The 16,798-nt window shown below is 34.7% G+C and overlaps 1 protein-coding gene across 1 annotated transcript in view; it reads right to left on the minus strand.

Annotated features, from left to right (window-relative positions):
* ADAMTS3 (ADAM metallopeptidase with thrombospondin type 1 motif, 3) overlaps window positions 1-16,798 on the minus strand; it is a 288,200-nt gene that overhangs the window by 134,241 nt on the left and 137,161 nt on the right. Inside the window, exon 4 of the mRNA XM_011927136.1 lies at window positions 3,380-3,536. Within this exon, the coding sequence (XP_011782526.1) occupies window positions 3,380-3,536 (157 nt within the window). The remainder of the gene's footprint in view (window positions 1-3,379; window positions 3,537-16,798) is intronic.

Below are 16,798 nucleotides of genomic sequence, written 5' to 3' on the forward strand. Positions count from 1 at the left end.
TTTTGTTTTGTTTCTAGTTTTAATTTTGTTTTCTGGAGACATAAAGTTCTTCTTATCTATAGCAAATATCTTTCATAGGCTCCCAATTCTGTGCAGTGTATACCTTCAGATTCTCAGTGATACACCTGAGAATGAGAGAGTAGAAGGCAAGAAGGGGCATTCTAACCATCGACGAGCCAGTAACTGCTACTTCACTCTCAAGCTAATCTCTACCCATCCCTACCACAAGAAATGTTTAGAAGGCCATTCGCACTTTGACTCTGGGACATGATTATGAAAATACACCATGCATTTTTTAATTCACTCAGTGGTCTAAAAGATCATATAACTTAATCTACTTAAATTGGACCGACTTATCATTCTCCTTTATCAAGCCTATTTCTGTTTCTCAATTTATATACCTGAATTCTGGAAAGAGAATTATCTAATCTTCTAGATTAGAATTTCTCTCTTTCCCCACCTCCTCCAACATCTACCCCATCACAAAACTCCAATAGTTTTACTTCAATTTCTATCCATTTGGCTCTATCTCTCCATCGCCTAGTTCAGGTCCTAATAGATTTTAATGTATAACACTTGCAACAAACTCCAGAGCTCAAATGAATGGCAGTTTTGAGGAACTAAACTGCCAAGTCAAGAAATGTAGCTAGCCGATTACTGTGACAAGTAGCAAAATAGGGCAGACTGTTTACATGGGCCCTACTGATGAAATCCTGCAGGGTCAGAAATGGCTTACTTATGATCAAAACTTCTACTGATGACTTGCTGTCAGAGAAATGTATGGAGACCATGGTTCTCAAACACATTTCATTCCAAGTAAGTTTTAGCTTATGTATTTTATTCCTCTTCCTACATAACTCTTTAAGAAAGACCTCATATGTTTCCTAAAATAAAATCTTGAATTAATCCAGTAAAGGCACTATTTTATATAGTGCTTTTCCTTTCATTTATAAATAAATATACCTTTCTAAACCTAATTATTTTCAATTTTACATTTTAAAATAATGGAATACATTACAAAAATATATTCTTAATTTACAGTCAGAAGGTATTTGGTCTATGAGAAGACTTGGCTCTCCATCTTACTACCAAGAAGTTAAAGGAACAATTTAAAAGTTCTGAATCTGAATCACTTGTTCCCCCAGGCAAGAGAGTTACACTTCTAATGTATATGGTTACAATTCAAGATTCTCAAAAGGAGGTAAATTCATATCACCTACAACTTAATTCAATCAGAACTTCATAAATAAGAAGGTGAAAATCATTAAGCTCATATTAACATTTATCATGGAACATTTTAAGAGAACAGAATGATTTAATTTTGATTCAAGTTTTAAGGTAATCAAGAGGTGACAGAGGAACTCCTTTTGCTCTGACCCATGATCACTGAAACTTGTCTCAGAATGTATTACTCTAGTTTGTGGCCTACTTCGACTATAATTGCAATCTTCTATGAATGACTGAAAAACTCAGTCTTCAGTGTCTGCATTATTAAAAACAACTTTTAAGTAAACTGAGTGTGTTGATGCTATTGAAATTGACATTTTAAATAATTTTCTAAAGCAATGTTCCAAATTTCTGTAATTCCATCCAATTCCTTTATGTATACGTACCCTGACTGTTAATTTCCCTATTCTATCATCTAAAAATACAAGAAGTATTAAACATAATATTTCTTGTAACTTTCTTACTTCAAGCAAAAAAACTCTTCTTCTTATATCAGACTAATGAAAAGTACTAGGACTAATATTTATAGAAATATACACGGTCAGGAATTGAAATGTAGTAATAGGGTACAGCTTGATGAAACTACGGTTATGACAGATGGAGCTGATGGGAGGACAGCCACAGTAACTCATCTGGCTTTCAGTTCTCCTATACAATTCCATACCATGTGGCCTATGCTTTCCTAAAAAATATTTAACCATTGCTTTGAAAGAGGTATTAGATATTAGCAATATGCAACAACAAAGATTTACTTATAGAAAAAGCACTCTATCCTACTACCTTTTCTTTAACATAACCAGTCTTCTGATTTAGAATAACAATTTTAGAATATGAAAATTGAGATTCACCTGAAGACAATGACTAATGGTTCAACTTAAACAAAACTCTTAACATGCTAATCTTCTGCAAAGATATTAAATATTAACAGTTAATTAAATAACAGCTAGCATTGATTAAGCACCCATTTTTGCTGAATACTACATTAGGCAATTTGCATATACGTTTAATACTTATTACAATTGTGCAATATATATTACTTCTTTTTTCATAAAAAAAACTGAGGCTCAGAGAGGTTAAATACTAATCTAAGATAACAACAACTTGGTGTGCAGAGCTATTATTACTCACACCAAGTCTAACTGCAAAGCCACTACAGTGACTCTATAAGCTAGGCACACATTTCATAATATTGGGTTTATTATTATAGTCCTGTTGTTTCAAATGAGAAATTTCTTTAAAATGTTCAAGATGTGTTAACTTTAAAGTTATCTTAAATTGCACTATTCTATTCATAAAGAATTTTAGGAGAAGTTAGTAGCATCTGAAAATCAGACTAATGACTAGGTAACAAATTTCAAAAGGCAATCTAGAAGATAAATAATTTCTAAAGAGAAAACTCTTTATTCTTAATTAAGAAAGTTGTCCTGGCAAATGTTAACAGACTTTTTGAGATTTGTTAAAAAAAAAAAATGGATTCCCAAATTTTCTTTTTCTCCACAAAGGAAATTTTATATCCAATGCATAAGCATATCTCCTTAATAGTAAGTAACTTTCAGGTTTAATTTAAACAAACAAACAAAAATAGAAAACTTTTATGCAACATAATTTACTTGACTTTAGCAGTTCTAGCCTAATTTGAAATAAAATTCCACAGAAGAATTTGATTCATTGTCTCCTCCATATAGTAAAAGTTTTGCAAAATAGATTTTAAAGTCAAGTAGCATTATTATTTTCAAATATATCCATCACACTGGTCTTAAAACAAAAAGCAACTGTTTGTCATGTCAATATATGTCCTTTAAAAGGTTTAAAATAACACTGATAATTCATAATTAAGATACTTCTGTAAAGCACAAACCACAAATATTTTCAAATTTTAACATAAGCTAGAGAACCAATAGTTTTAATATAAAGGTATTAAAAGAAGTCATATCAGGGATATATAACACACTGGAATAAACACCTGTAACATATACTCTATGCATTTTTTTAAAAGCAAGCCAAATTTCATGATTTATAAAAGTAAACTTCTTTTGCTACCTCCACAATATACAAGAGCACATGACAATCACATTCTCTTACTTGATGAGAGAGTTATTTTCATAATATCTTAAAATTATATTTCGTTATTAAGCTTTGTCAAGATGCCTACCTCTGTAGTGGAAGTCTTTGGACATGTCTATGGGAGCCTGTTCTACTGCTGATCTCTTGTAGACAACATGAATCCTTCCTTTTTCTTCCTCCATCTGTTTACCTCTTTCCAAGGGTTCAATGAAATACTCTTCATTATCACTTTTTATCATTCCAGCCTAGAGAAAGCACAAAATGTGTTAATTTAAAAAAGAAATATCTATCATCTTCAGCTCACAAGCACATCTTTTTAAATGTCAAAAATATGACTTGTGAAAACTAACGCTTTTTCTTTCCACATTTGGCTATAAATGTAAAATAGTTATTAACTATCAGTAATTCATATAAGGTAGAAATTCACATATGACAGAAATGAAAAAATCATATTAAGGTACTATAGAATACAAAATTTACATAGGATGAGAATAAAAAAATCATACAACATATACATTTCATCAAACTGTAAAATAAGTGCATTTATATATTCTACTTGGTATTTTATATCTAGTAAGAATTATATGGGACACATAAATTCAAAAAATCTCTAATTTCCCATAATAACCCATTGTGGGGCAGTTTTCCACACATTACATACTTTTTCACTTATTTACATCTTCCTCCCACACAAGGTGGCATAAGAGAAATGAGTTCCATGCTACATTCAGTATGTAAAGTTACTTCTTTAAAATAGTCTCAGTAAGCTTCTGTGGAAATTCCACATTTCTAAAGCTTATGAATTTGAAGAACTAACTCATATTTGTCCTAGCTTAATCTAACTTTATGATTAAAATTATAACTTTAATATATATTTTTATATATGTATACATATATATATACACCCCTCAAACTGCAGCCTTTCACACTGAAAAGCCTATTCTTACTTTCAGTTCCTTCCATCTCTCTCTTGTTTTCTGATTCTGTTTCATCTTTTAATTATTCAGAAAACACCAGGCCTATAGTCAGTACTACAGCTGAAGAAAAATGATGGTTTTTTCTAAAATGTGATATTTCTTAAACATCAAGTCCACATTACAGTCAAGTCGTTGTGGCTCATGTTTCTACTTTAAACATCATACAATAATATGAAACATTAATTTAAATATAAGCACATTTATTTGAAAACAAAATTGGAACAAATAATGTGTTAGTGTGGAGGTTGTACTTATTTCGAAAACACATATCAGATTTAGAGATGCCGTATTTTTTCTCAGACCTTTAACTTATTCTGTGTTTTCACACATGAGGTCACTGGCTCTCAGGCAACACGGACAAGGGAAGAATTTCTTACTCCTTCAAACTATGTTGATGTCTTTGCCATTATGCTGTCAAGCAACACAGAAATGAAAGGGAGGTGTCCTTTACCAAAGAGCGTATGTTTTCAGCAGATATATATATATATGTGTGTGTGTGTGTATATATATATATATATATATATTCAGCAAAGATGCCTGTGACTATAGCTTTTCTGTTGCACTCAAATCTGTCATTTTCCTTTCTGTTCTGACTTCTACAACTGGGTATGGTATTTCCCTTCTTCCCCTTTGTAAGCCTCACAGGGATCTTAAAAGCTTATGCCATCTCCATATGCCACTTCTACACTTGCCTTTATAATGTGCACTACAAACAGCCCTGGAACCTATGGGGCCATGTCTCACAAGAAAACATTGCTACAACTCTTCTACCATTCTTGGCCCATACCCTCTGGAACAAACCTCTAGCTTTCACTTAAAAGAGCATTGAGCTAGTGGGTACTTAGTAGCAAAGCTCATCTTCCAGATACTCCAAAAATTGGAGTTTCTCTCTTTACCTGACTAATTACTTTATACTTAGTCATGTACTATGAAATACACAGGATTTTTCAAAAGTTACATAGTTAATTATTCCCTATTCAGAGTTGTTCCTATTGGTTAATAGATTCACCTCTTCTATAAATATAATTTCCAACATCTTCCTCATGCTTTCCAATTTTAATTTTAATCTCTTCTATATTATGGTCATATTATTTTATCTCCTATTACCAGTAATTCCAACACTCACTGCTATTGGCCTTCTCAGGCATTAATGAATTAATGTCCATAAACTGTATCCAAACTAAGCACGAACACAGTAAACATATAAAAAGTTATTAAAATGTATAAGGCTAAAATGTTGTCTCATCCCTAACATCATCTGTTGGTAGCAAACAGCGTGAACTGGCTTTATCCTGGAACGATAGGTCTGTTTTTATATATGGAAGTTTATAAGGTGAAGTGCATCAGCATGGGAGTATCAGTATTCATCTTTATTCCAGTCTTTTCTTTGCTCCAAATCTGCTGTCACTGCATTCTGTAACATCTACATTATCCTCCCATCCTCCTAAATCCACGAACATTTCCTTAGTTATAAACATCATCACTGTTTATTTGGATTACAAAAACTCCCTATCTTAAGATTTTCCAAAGATCATAATGATTCTCCCAGATGAGTGCCTGACTCAGGGAAGAAACAGTGCCACCGAAGCGGTCAGCGACTCTGAGCAATGGGCAATGGCTACGGCAGTCACTGGAAAGTGATAGGGAGGGCAGTGAGGATCAGCCCGTGTGCCTGTTGAAAACACTTCTCCATATCTGCTATGGCAAACATTCAAATTCCAGGCCACGTGATGTTATTTTACCCCACTAAGCCACAGGTAAAACAAAATTCAATGCAATTAAACATCTCATTTAGAAAGCAAAGAAAATTTAAGTCAAACTGAGCCAGTATTAGTGACAAGGCAAGCGTTGGATCAAGTGACGTCCAATAACTCCATGGACTTGAAATCTGAGAGCTGGCCCTTTTATTTATTAATTTAAGTAAAGTTTAATGAAAGAAAGTACTTTATATAAAGCATTGTACTAAATCTAGTAATAAATGAGAAATCCTGAAAGACAGCTCATTTGTCCTCATTTGATTCAATCCAGTCGAATAAATAAAATACATGCCTACTGAAATTCAGTGAGTATGCTATGGAAAGTCCAGAAAGTAATTGACAGGACAGTTGACAGTAAAATCAAGTAAAATTTTTTTCCTCCATAATCTCACCAGACACAGAAAACAGTTAGTAGGAACTGTTGATTTTTCTCTCGAAATTATCCAGTATCTATTTCAACTGAAATGTACCTAGTCCACATCACAATAAACCCTCGCTTTGGCCACTGTTACTATTCACGTGATCTACATATTCACCTAGTGTGGCAGCCAAAATTGCCCTTTAACATTATCATATTAAATTTGGAGAAATTTGAATTTGGTAGCAAGTGAAGCAAGCATGTAAGGGCTCAAAACATCAGGTGCTTCTTTCTCACTCACATAAAGTTCAGGATGGTTTTGGATTGGCCAGGAGGGGTTTCTACTCCACACAGCCATCCAGGAGTCCAGGCTGACAGTGGCTCTATCATCTTAATATAATCTTCCAGTATGCCTAGTCAAAACGGGAAGCAGTCTGAGGAAGCCCACATGGGAAATTTTTATGAGCTAGCCCTACTGGTGCTATTCACTATTTCCACTTACTGCCATAGACAGGATACAATTGCATGGCTCACAGCCAACTGCAAAGAGGGCCAGGAAATGTAAGCTGGCTGTATGCCCAGAGAGAAGAGACAAATGGATTTTGATGAACAGATGGAAGTCTCAACCTCCAAAAAGATCATGCCACTCGTTTGCTTAAAACACTTTAATTGCTTCCCGTTGCACTTAAAACTGCACTCATTACTTTGGCCTTTAAGGCCCACATCATCTGTGCTGCCCACCATCCTCAAGTTTGCCATTCTCAGTGTCCTCACGAGGCTCCAACCTCAGGGGATTTTGTTCAACTTTCTTTTTCTGTTTCTATTCCCAAGGTCCTTATAACCTCAGGTCTTTGCAATGCCATTCGTTCTGCTTAAAGAGTCTTGGTTCCACCACATCACACTTCCCTTAGCTGGCTGGTTTTTATTCTCCAGGTTTCAAGTTAAATATTATCTCCATAAAATGATTTCCTCACTCCCTCACCTCACAAAAATGAGGTGCCCCAATCTAAATTAGATCCTCTCTTAGCCAATTATTCTAACTGAAAGTAATGTGTTCTTTTCTCTCCCAGTCCTTAACACAAATTTCAAGGGTGTATTTAGCTGAATGTGAAATCTATGGTTCTCTCTCTCCCCTGTGGAACTGTTAGCTACTAAGGCACATATATCTAGCTTAACCCACCTTTGAGTCTTAAGCTCCCTCACAATTGCTGGCACAAAATATGTATTAAATAAAGTTCTGATGAAAAATTACATGAATGAATGAATGATACAAATGAGGGAATGAAGAACTTTTAGACTTTTGGTGATTTTCCAAAGACTGGAGTATTGCTATAGTGGGGATAGAAGAGAAGGAATGAGAAGTGAGGCCATTCAGGGGGGAGCAACGGTTCTAAAGCAAGCTTATCCAACCTGCGTCCTGTGGGCCACAGGCAGCCCAGGACAGCTGTGAATGCAGCCCAACACAAGTTCGTAAACTTTCTTAAAACGTTATGAGATTTTTTTGTGATTACTTTTAAGCTCATCAGCTGTCGTTAGTGTGAGTGTATTCTATGTGTGGCCCCAGACAATTCTTCTTCTTCCATTGTGGCCCACGGAAGCTAAAATACTGGACACCTCTGTAAGTACAAAAGTTCCTGGTACACATGTGGATAGCAAGCAAGCCCATTCAGGGAACAGTTCATGCAGGGTGGCTCCAAAACAATGTCACGGAAGACTATTAGTACTACCTTGGGTCAGAATTTTAACATGTAGAAACAGAGAACCAAAAAATAAATAAACAAAAAAGAATGTTGATCAGATGGACGAGAACCAAATACTATTTTCATATTTCTCTGATGATTAAGTGCCAGATAGAAGCAAGCAAGAAGCTAAAATAACAGTCCAGATACAAAAAGTGGCAATGGGAAGAGAAAAGGTCAAGGGAGTGGGGAAGGAATTAATTTAAAAGTGATTTCAGGAAAAAAAAAAAGTGGTACTTTTTAAAATGTAAGCTCCTCTACTCAAAACCTTTCAAGGTCTCCCCTTCTCACTCAGATTAGTAACCAAAGTTCCTACAGAGTCTACCTAGGCCCTCCCTGATCTCAGCATCACTGCCTTCAAGACTCCATCACCTCTCTGGCCTCATCTGCTCACTCTCTTCCTTGTTGGCCTTACTCCAGCCATGATGGGCTCCTTGCTGATTCTTGAATACTTAGGGGGGGTTTCCCCTTTAAGACCTTTACACTGGCACTTTCCTCTACTTGGAATCCTCTTCCCCTAGGACTCTGCATGGCTAACATTTTCACCTCCTTTAAGTCCTTAGGTGTTGCTTCTCAAAGAGCATACACGGACTACCCATCTGCTTCTCAACCCAGCACCCCCAGCCTCTTTCCCTACGCTGTTTCCACGGCACTTATTGCCCTCCAACAGACTGGATCACTTAACTGCCTATCATGTTCATTGTTTATTGTTAGTAACCCACCACTGCCTTGCTGGTCAGGAATCACTTCTTGGTCTGCTTTGTTCAACTATGTATCTCAAGTGCTTAAAGCAATATCTGGCATAAACTAGACACTCGATAAATACCTGATACATGAAAAAACAACAACAAAGAAGGAAGGCACAATCTAAGATTACACCTTAGTTTTGAAGTTGGATGACTATGAAATTAATGTTTTCATTCACAGAAACAGGAAAGCCAAAATGGCAAGCTGACTGGAAAACAGCAGAAAAAGTTAACGCGTTTTGTTTTAACCATTCTCTTGAAATAGTGATGGAAATTCCCAGCATTCAGTAGAGAAATACAGAATGGTAATTCAGAAAAAAAAAAATTTGTCACAGCCACAATGGATTTGGGATACATCTTCTCAGAGGCAATAGCTAAAGCTGTTAACAGAAATGAAGAAGAAAAGTACATAAAGAGATTTGAGGGAGGGTCAATAGAGAATCCTGGGAAATGACCATATAACCTTAGGAAACTGTCGTATAGGAAATTCCTAAAATCTAAGCCCTAGACCATGGCCTATAAGGCCCTCCATGTCCTAGCGTTGTCTATTTTTCTGGCTTCTAACACTTTATGCCTTGCTCTTTCTGCTCTAACCACATGGTCCTAGCCCCACTAGCACTACCCCACTTACATCAGTTAGCATCGCTTTCACTCTCTGTCCCGACTTTTTCCCTTCCAGCATGACTAGGTGATTTGCCTGGCCCCATTCAGTATATAAGCTTCACATGGGCATGGGCTTTGCCATATTCACTGCTATGTCATATCCCAGGTCTAGCACAGTGCCTGGCTCAAAGTAGGTGCCTAACACTTGAGGGAGCATGGGAGAAGAAATCAATGTAAGTTATGGAAAAGTGAAGATAAAACACCTTAGATTTAGAAGGAAACTGAAAAGGAATGATGAGAGATAGGAGGAAAACCAAGAAGAGTGTCATGGGCACCTAGTAGGATAGACTTTTGTCAAAGTAAAAGTAACTGCAGTGAAGAAGACACAGAGAATGAAGTCTGTGAGAAGGAAACTAGGCATGCAAAAGCATTTAATTACAGTAGAGGGGGCTGATGAAATATTACAAGGAATTACAGAAAGAGTCAGTGTCAAAACCACATATTTTTCAGACCCCAGAATATTCACAGCCATTAGAGGTAGATTCTTCTGCACTTCTTCCTGTCACACCATATTAATATTTCTCTGTGTAGCTACCAAAATTGGAGTGACTATTTTTAAAGTACCTGAGGTTTTTGACAAGTCTTTCCTATACATACTTAAGAAAGGAAAAAATCATCAGTAGTAATAACTAAACAGTCAAAGTTCTTTTATCCACTAGAATGCCCATTTAGGTAGTCATGCACTGTCATACGTAACCCTCAATAAAAAATTCACATTCCTGCTCTCAGGTCTGCAACATTTTATTTCACAGGATACATTTAGCACATATGACAATGAAGTGACTTAAGGAATAAGTGTGCACAAAATTCTAAGTACTACTATTATTTATAATGAAACCAGAAATTTATGACTTAGAAATTTTTAGAAGTGTCACACATACAATTATATATTCTCCTGAGTGATTCCATTTAAAAAGATGCAATCATTTTTAGTTTATCCTTAATGTCAATTAATTGACATACAATATCAAGATAATGTTCTTTAAATTTCCCTATATAACATAAAGTCCTTCATATAAAGTACTGCATTGATATATGCAGAGATTCTAATCTCTGCAATGATACGTGAAATATTTATTGTTTCCCAAACTATTTCCCATAATTTAACACTAATTTAAAAAAAAATTTATGTTAAGTATAGCATTAAATACATTATGTTAAACCTATTTTATTTTGCTTTAATTCTTCATATAGGCTCTCTGACAGCATTTCAGAGGGGATATTTATAAAATGATGTGTGCTAAAAAGCCAGCTGCAAAATTCCCCTCATCTGGTCAACTCTTCCAGCTACATCACTCAAATCAAACACTGCCAAGAATTCAGAATTAAGTCAGATAGCCTCAGATGATGAAAACAGCGATCACAAAGGCCACACTCCTTACTCACTAGGAGGGGTCCTCACAGCCATATTTGAAGCCCAATTCTAATAAACTAGGTTAGATGGTTTTCTAACTCTCATCAGAGCATAAATGGCAAATGAGAACAAGGGGTGTGGGGTATAGAGAGTTTCAGATGAGATAATGTCTATGGATGCCCTTTATAAAGTCCTACAAGAAATGTAAAACACTGGTTTTTATACGTCTATAATAATAAAAATCAGACATCAAGAGAAGACTAAATTGTGTTTAAGACAAAAATCAGTCTAAGTGACATTTTTTAAAAAGTTCCATCAAAAATTACAATATTTTCTTAAAATTATGTGTCAAATATTCTAAAACACTTATGACATGGACACATTCCATTTCTAATTGTAACAACTAAACATTTTATTGCAGTTCTTCTCAAATCTGCTAAGGAAAGAGAATAGAGATGGGTAGCTTTTTTTGGTGCCTCATGAAATAGGTACCAATCATTTAATATAGAATTGCAGCTGAAACTAAATATTTACCATTTTGTGCTAAATCTGTTATAATCTTACACTAGTTCATAGCACAGAAAGGCATAGTAAGTTTTAAATGTCTGGAAAAGATGCTGAGAAAAATGTATATCAATATTGTGTGTGTAAGAGACAGAATATATGGAAATATAATAGTCAAGTAAGACTATCATTATACTCTAGTGGTATAACAACATTATTTTAGTTTGCTAAGGTTCTCTGAAAACACATTCTGAGAATCACCGTTTCACTGTTATTTCCTCAAACATCTGTTCTATCAATGTTCCAAGCAAACACATTGTGTAATTCCATTTACAATTAGAATGGACAGATTTTACTATACGCAGATGATTTCTAAATATTTCCTGAATTTCAGGCAGCATTTCAATGGCCTCTCCAGAATTTCTGCAAAGGAAGGATTGAGGAAGGTAAAGTGGTTGAGGAGGGCTGGAAAAGTAGAATGACTAGTACTGATTTGAAGCTGTATTCGCAAACCAAAAGTACTATCACTCTACTTAAATAAAAGAAACTCAACTATTGAGATGTATTCAGACAGAGTACATAAAGAATAAGAGTAGCTGGAATAGCCCCCAAGTCATGCCTTCGATTTCTATAAAGCCTTCCCTTATTCTAAAGCCAGAGGGAATTTTTATCTCTTTTGAACTCCCAGAATTTTATGTATATTTCCATGGCATTTATCATTTTGTCAACTTTGTATTACAATTATTTATATTAACTGTGCTAGTGCCTGAAAATTAAGAGATGTTAAATAAGATGTTAACTGTATCCAAATATAAACCTGATTAAATGCCAAATTACATTTGAGTTTAGTTGGCATTTCATTCAACAATAACCCTTCCGGATGCTTTCTGTATCTCGAAAGCATCTCCTGCAAATGGCTAGAGTCCTACATTAAAGAAAAAAAAAAAAAATAATGCCATGTCAACCCACAATTTAATTAATTGTTAAAGCAAATGGATCTAACCTTAACCAGGGACATTAGATATTACAATTTCAGTTCCCTAGAGAGCATAACCTTCAACCCTCTGCTGCCTGATTCTTATCAAAATACAGGTGACAAAAAATAAAATTTGAGAAATATTTCCTGAAGGCTAAAGGATTTTCTATACATCCATTCTAATCCCTCTAATTTTCCCTAATCTCCATTACCAACTCCTGCTTCCATTAAGCCAGGCCACAGTTATTTGGGATCCTAATAGAACTGATTTTATTTAACTATACTAAAATGTTAAAACACCTGCCCAGAATGAAGATGATTACACAAAAAGAACCCTAGGAAGTTCATTACTATAATAGCAGTGCATTTGTTACTGAGGACCTTTCTCAATATCATACCCTGTTTGTTGCATGACAGTCCTGGGGGAACAAAATCACAGACTTTAGTAACAGGAACAGTTTTTCTTCTCCCAAGAAACTAGTTCATTTTTATTACAAACACTGAATATTATATAACCAATCAGGATCTGAAAGAAAACTCAGAGTCAAATCTGTATCCTACTTGTAGGACAGTTTTGTGCCATAAATCCTTGGATACTAACTTTTTATTGGAGGTTATTTTTTCTTTTTTTATTGTTCTCTTCTTGCTGACTTATTTTATTGTCAATATTTTATTGTATGAATGTATAGGCTGCTACATATTCTTTGTAATATTGAAGAGGGTAGGTACTTGTTGAATGAAAATATCAGTCCTATATTTCAAGCTAAAGCTACAATAACATTATGGTTTAACTGATGTGAAACAAGAAAGCATATTCCTCTGGAAACTTGTGAATTATGGGATTAAATGCATTAGCAATCCTTAGCATTATCCAACATTTCAAAAATATATGAGTATTCTCAGAAAAAGTTGAGGATGAGTAAATTATTATTTGTATTATTCTTAGCAAAATGTGATAATTCATAAGCCTAAATCTTGCTTTTCTTTTATTTCTTAATGATTCACACTGTACAATGGTCACACAAATATAAAATATATAAAACATTTATTTTTAATATGGACATTTGATTCTATGTTGCTGTGGATTCTATTTACATTAGTAAATGCATATACCCAAACTATAACCTCATTCATCTTGGCAGAAGGCATATCTGAACCAAAACAGCAGGCTTTCTGTTATTTATTTCTTTCCATTGATTTGTAAAATATAAAAACAGGTCAAATAATAATATAACAATAAAAAACTAAATTAGCTTGGGCGCAGTGCCTCATGCCTATAATCCCAATACAGTGAGAGGCCAAGGAGGGTGGATCACTTAAGCCAGGAGTTTGAGGCCATCCTAGGCAATATAGTGAGACCCTATATCTACAAAAATAAACAAATAAATTATCCAGGCATATAGGCATGTACCTGTGGTCCCAGCTACAGTGTTGAAAGGCTGAGGTGAGAGGACTTGCTTGAACTCTGGAGGTCAAGGCTGCAGTGAGCCATGATTGTGCCACTGCACACCAGTCTGGGTAACACAGCAAGACCCCATCTCAAAAGAAAAGAAAAAATAAAAAACTGAATCAAAGCAGTCATCTACTCTACTTCTTTCTAGGGTGATTTTTCCTAAAAATTAAATTAGGTGGGTAGAAAAAAAAGATCGGCCCTATATTGTTTTTCTATTGCTGCCAAAACAAATTGCCACAAATGTAATGGTTAAAACAACACTAACTTATCTTTCAGTTCTGTAGATCAGAAGGCTGACTGGTGTCATGGTGTTAGCAGGGACAATTTCCAAAAGCTCTGAATACACTGGTACTATTCTCTATTAACCTAACTTCTCACACACGCCAGTTCCACTCTTTCTCAACACCCCTTAGAACTCATTGAATTCATTAATCATTCCCAGGCTACACCCCTCTCAATTCTAATGTAAATGAAGAGAGCCTAAGCTGAAAGTTTCAAGAACTTCCTACTTGAGGTGGCAGAGTGGGGTCCAAGAAATTCCACTACATTCCCCTTTTGAGTGTCAAACACTTCTTTCCAAGTCTCTGCTGGTAACAACCACAGCCAGCTGTGTCAATGACCTTTTTATTCAGTTGATTATGTTGCACATTCTCAGGTAAGCTCGGTTCCACGCAAAATGACATCATGAGGAATAGAGGTAAGGCAGAAGTATGCATTTATCAGGGCTCTCTGCTATGATACCTTGCCCAAGAGGAACAGAGAAAGAGATGAGTAAAGAAAACCAATCTGCAACTCAGAGCTGGAAAACAGTAGAAGGAAAAAAAAAAAAAACAGAAACCAAAAAAAGAAGAAAAAAAGAAGAGAAGAAAGGTTAGTTCAATCAATCTCTATGTTCCAAATTCAGAGGGATGGCAAAATGGAAGAGAGAAAGAGCACAAGTGTGAGGCAAAGAGACAGGACATGAACTTCTGAGGAGTTCTTCTGCCTTTTACTGCACAGTAAATATCCACTCCAGCCCTTCTCCATCTCCTAGTATGTTACGTGCCTATTGTAGATGTGCTGCAACACACACAATGTATCTGTTGCTAAAACTCCATAAAGAAAGGTAAAATATTGAAAAATGTTAATTGAAAAATATTGAAAATGTACAGAAAATAGAGTTGATGTTTTTTCCTTTTGTGAAAGAAAACGAATTTAAAAAAATGAGATTATGCAAGAGTTTAGGGACCTTTTGTCATTTAAAAGTCAGTTTATTAACTGAACACCTAAAAAACCATTATGGGTACTGTGGCTTACCCATCGCTATTGTACTTGTGCAATTACATGGGGAATGGATGGGGACACAAGAAGTGAGGAAGAGAAAAAATGATCTGAAGGAAATTGAGTTTGAAGATGAGTTGAAGGAGAGGTTCCACCTACCCTAATTTTCTGAAAGTATTAATAATCTCTAGTAAAATGCTTTTCATAAGTGTTTGACATTTATGAAATTCATGGCATATAAAATTTTATTCATTAAAAAAACTCTCAGCTACTTTTCATAAAGAGTATAAATCGTTGCTTACTGTATCTATTTTAGTTTTTCATGTAGGGCTTTTCATGTTAAGATATTTTACCTAGCAGTTTTCCTTAGTTATGATGAGGTTTATAAGGACATACAAGGAAACCTCTAAGAAAAGACTTATATTGGATGATTAAAGCCATAATAGGATCAAAGAATGTAAACTTTAATTTTATTAACCTCATTAATTCAGTAAACCAAGAACTGCTGATTAAATGCTCATTTTTTTTACGCTTTCCATATTAACATACCTAATTGCGAAGCTAAAAGATAAGATGAATCTACCTTGTTTTAGCATAAAGGAGAAACGCTAGCTTGGTTGACACAGGACTTGGGTTCGGGTCGCAGCTTTGCTATTAACTAGCGTTACTTGTGAAAAGTCATTTAAACTCTCTGGAGCTCAGTTTCATAATCTAAAAAATTAAAAGGGTATGACTAGATAATCTCTCAGATGTCTTCCAATTAAAATTATTCTATTATTTACATTATATTTTAATATTAGAGCTCCCAAGACATGAATTTGAAAAGCTGCTCCCTACCAATATCCCAAAACCCACTTATTCCCATAATAAATAACTTAAAAGATGTTTGTAAGACTCATATACTTAACTCCTTAAGAAAGTAGGTCACAAACTTCAGTGTGCCAAAGAATTTAGGTCCCAACCTCAGAGACTTTTCCATGTTCCAACTCCAGAGAGTCTGATTCAAAAGGACTGGGATGGTGATCAGAAATCTGCAGTTTTAACAAGCACTTCAGATGCTGCAAATAGTAGTTGCCTGGAAATCACAGTTTGAGAAAAACTGCCTTAAAATTAATGTGCCAATCAAAATGAATTTTTGGATGTTTATTCTTTTGCTCCAAAATGAATTTTAAGATGACTATTTAAAGGAAACATGAATAAATGGAACCTATGAATTCAACTATATGTAATAATTGAAATACATAATAGTCATCTGCTAAAGATTTAGTAAGTCCTATACACATTTCACAGGTTTTTAAAATTTTATAGAATAACTCAAGGTGTCTTAACACATATTAAAAAAACATATTCTTTCATTCAGTAGAAAATAGATATCTACCAACAGTCAGTTGTTATAGGAGGGAAAAAGCTTTAGAAGATCCAACAATTAAAAAATAGTTTAAGGGAAATGTAAAATCCAAAAGAGCCTAATGCTTTAATCTTAGACATTACTCAAAAAAGCATTATTAAACATATCAAAGTGCATGATCATCCTGAACCTTCCTGAGTCAAGGATATTAGTGACTGATAATTATTAAAGCTAGGATTATGCATTATACTACATTTTGAGGATACTTATTAAAGATATAGTGATTGCCCCTAAAAAGATAAGTTAGATTCTAATCAACGTTAATAGGGTTAAAATTACAAGTGACAGGTATAATTTAAAGTACAGGAACTC

Source organism: Colobus angolensis, unplaced genomic scaffold (assembly GCF_000951035.1).
Source record: "Colobus angolensis palliatus isolate OR3802 unplaced genomic scaffold, Cang.pa_1.0 Scaffold70, whole genome shotgun sequence".
In the NCBI taxonomy this organism is placed as follows: Eukaryota; Metazoa; Chordata; class Mammalia; order Primates; family Cercopithecidae; genus Colobus; species Colobus angolensis.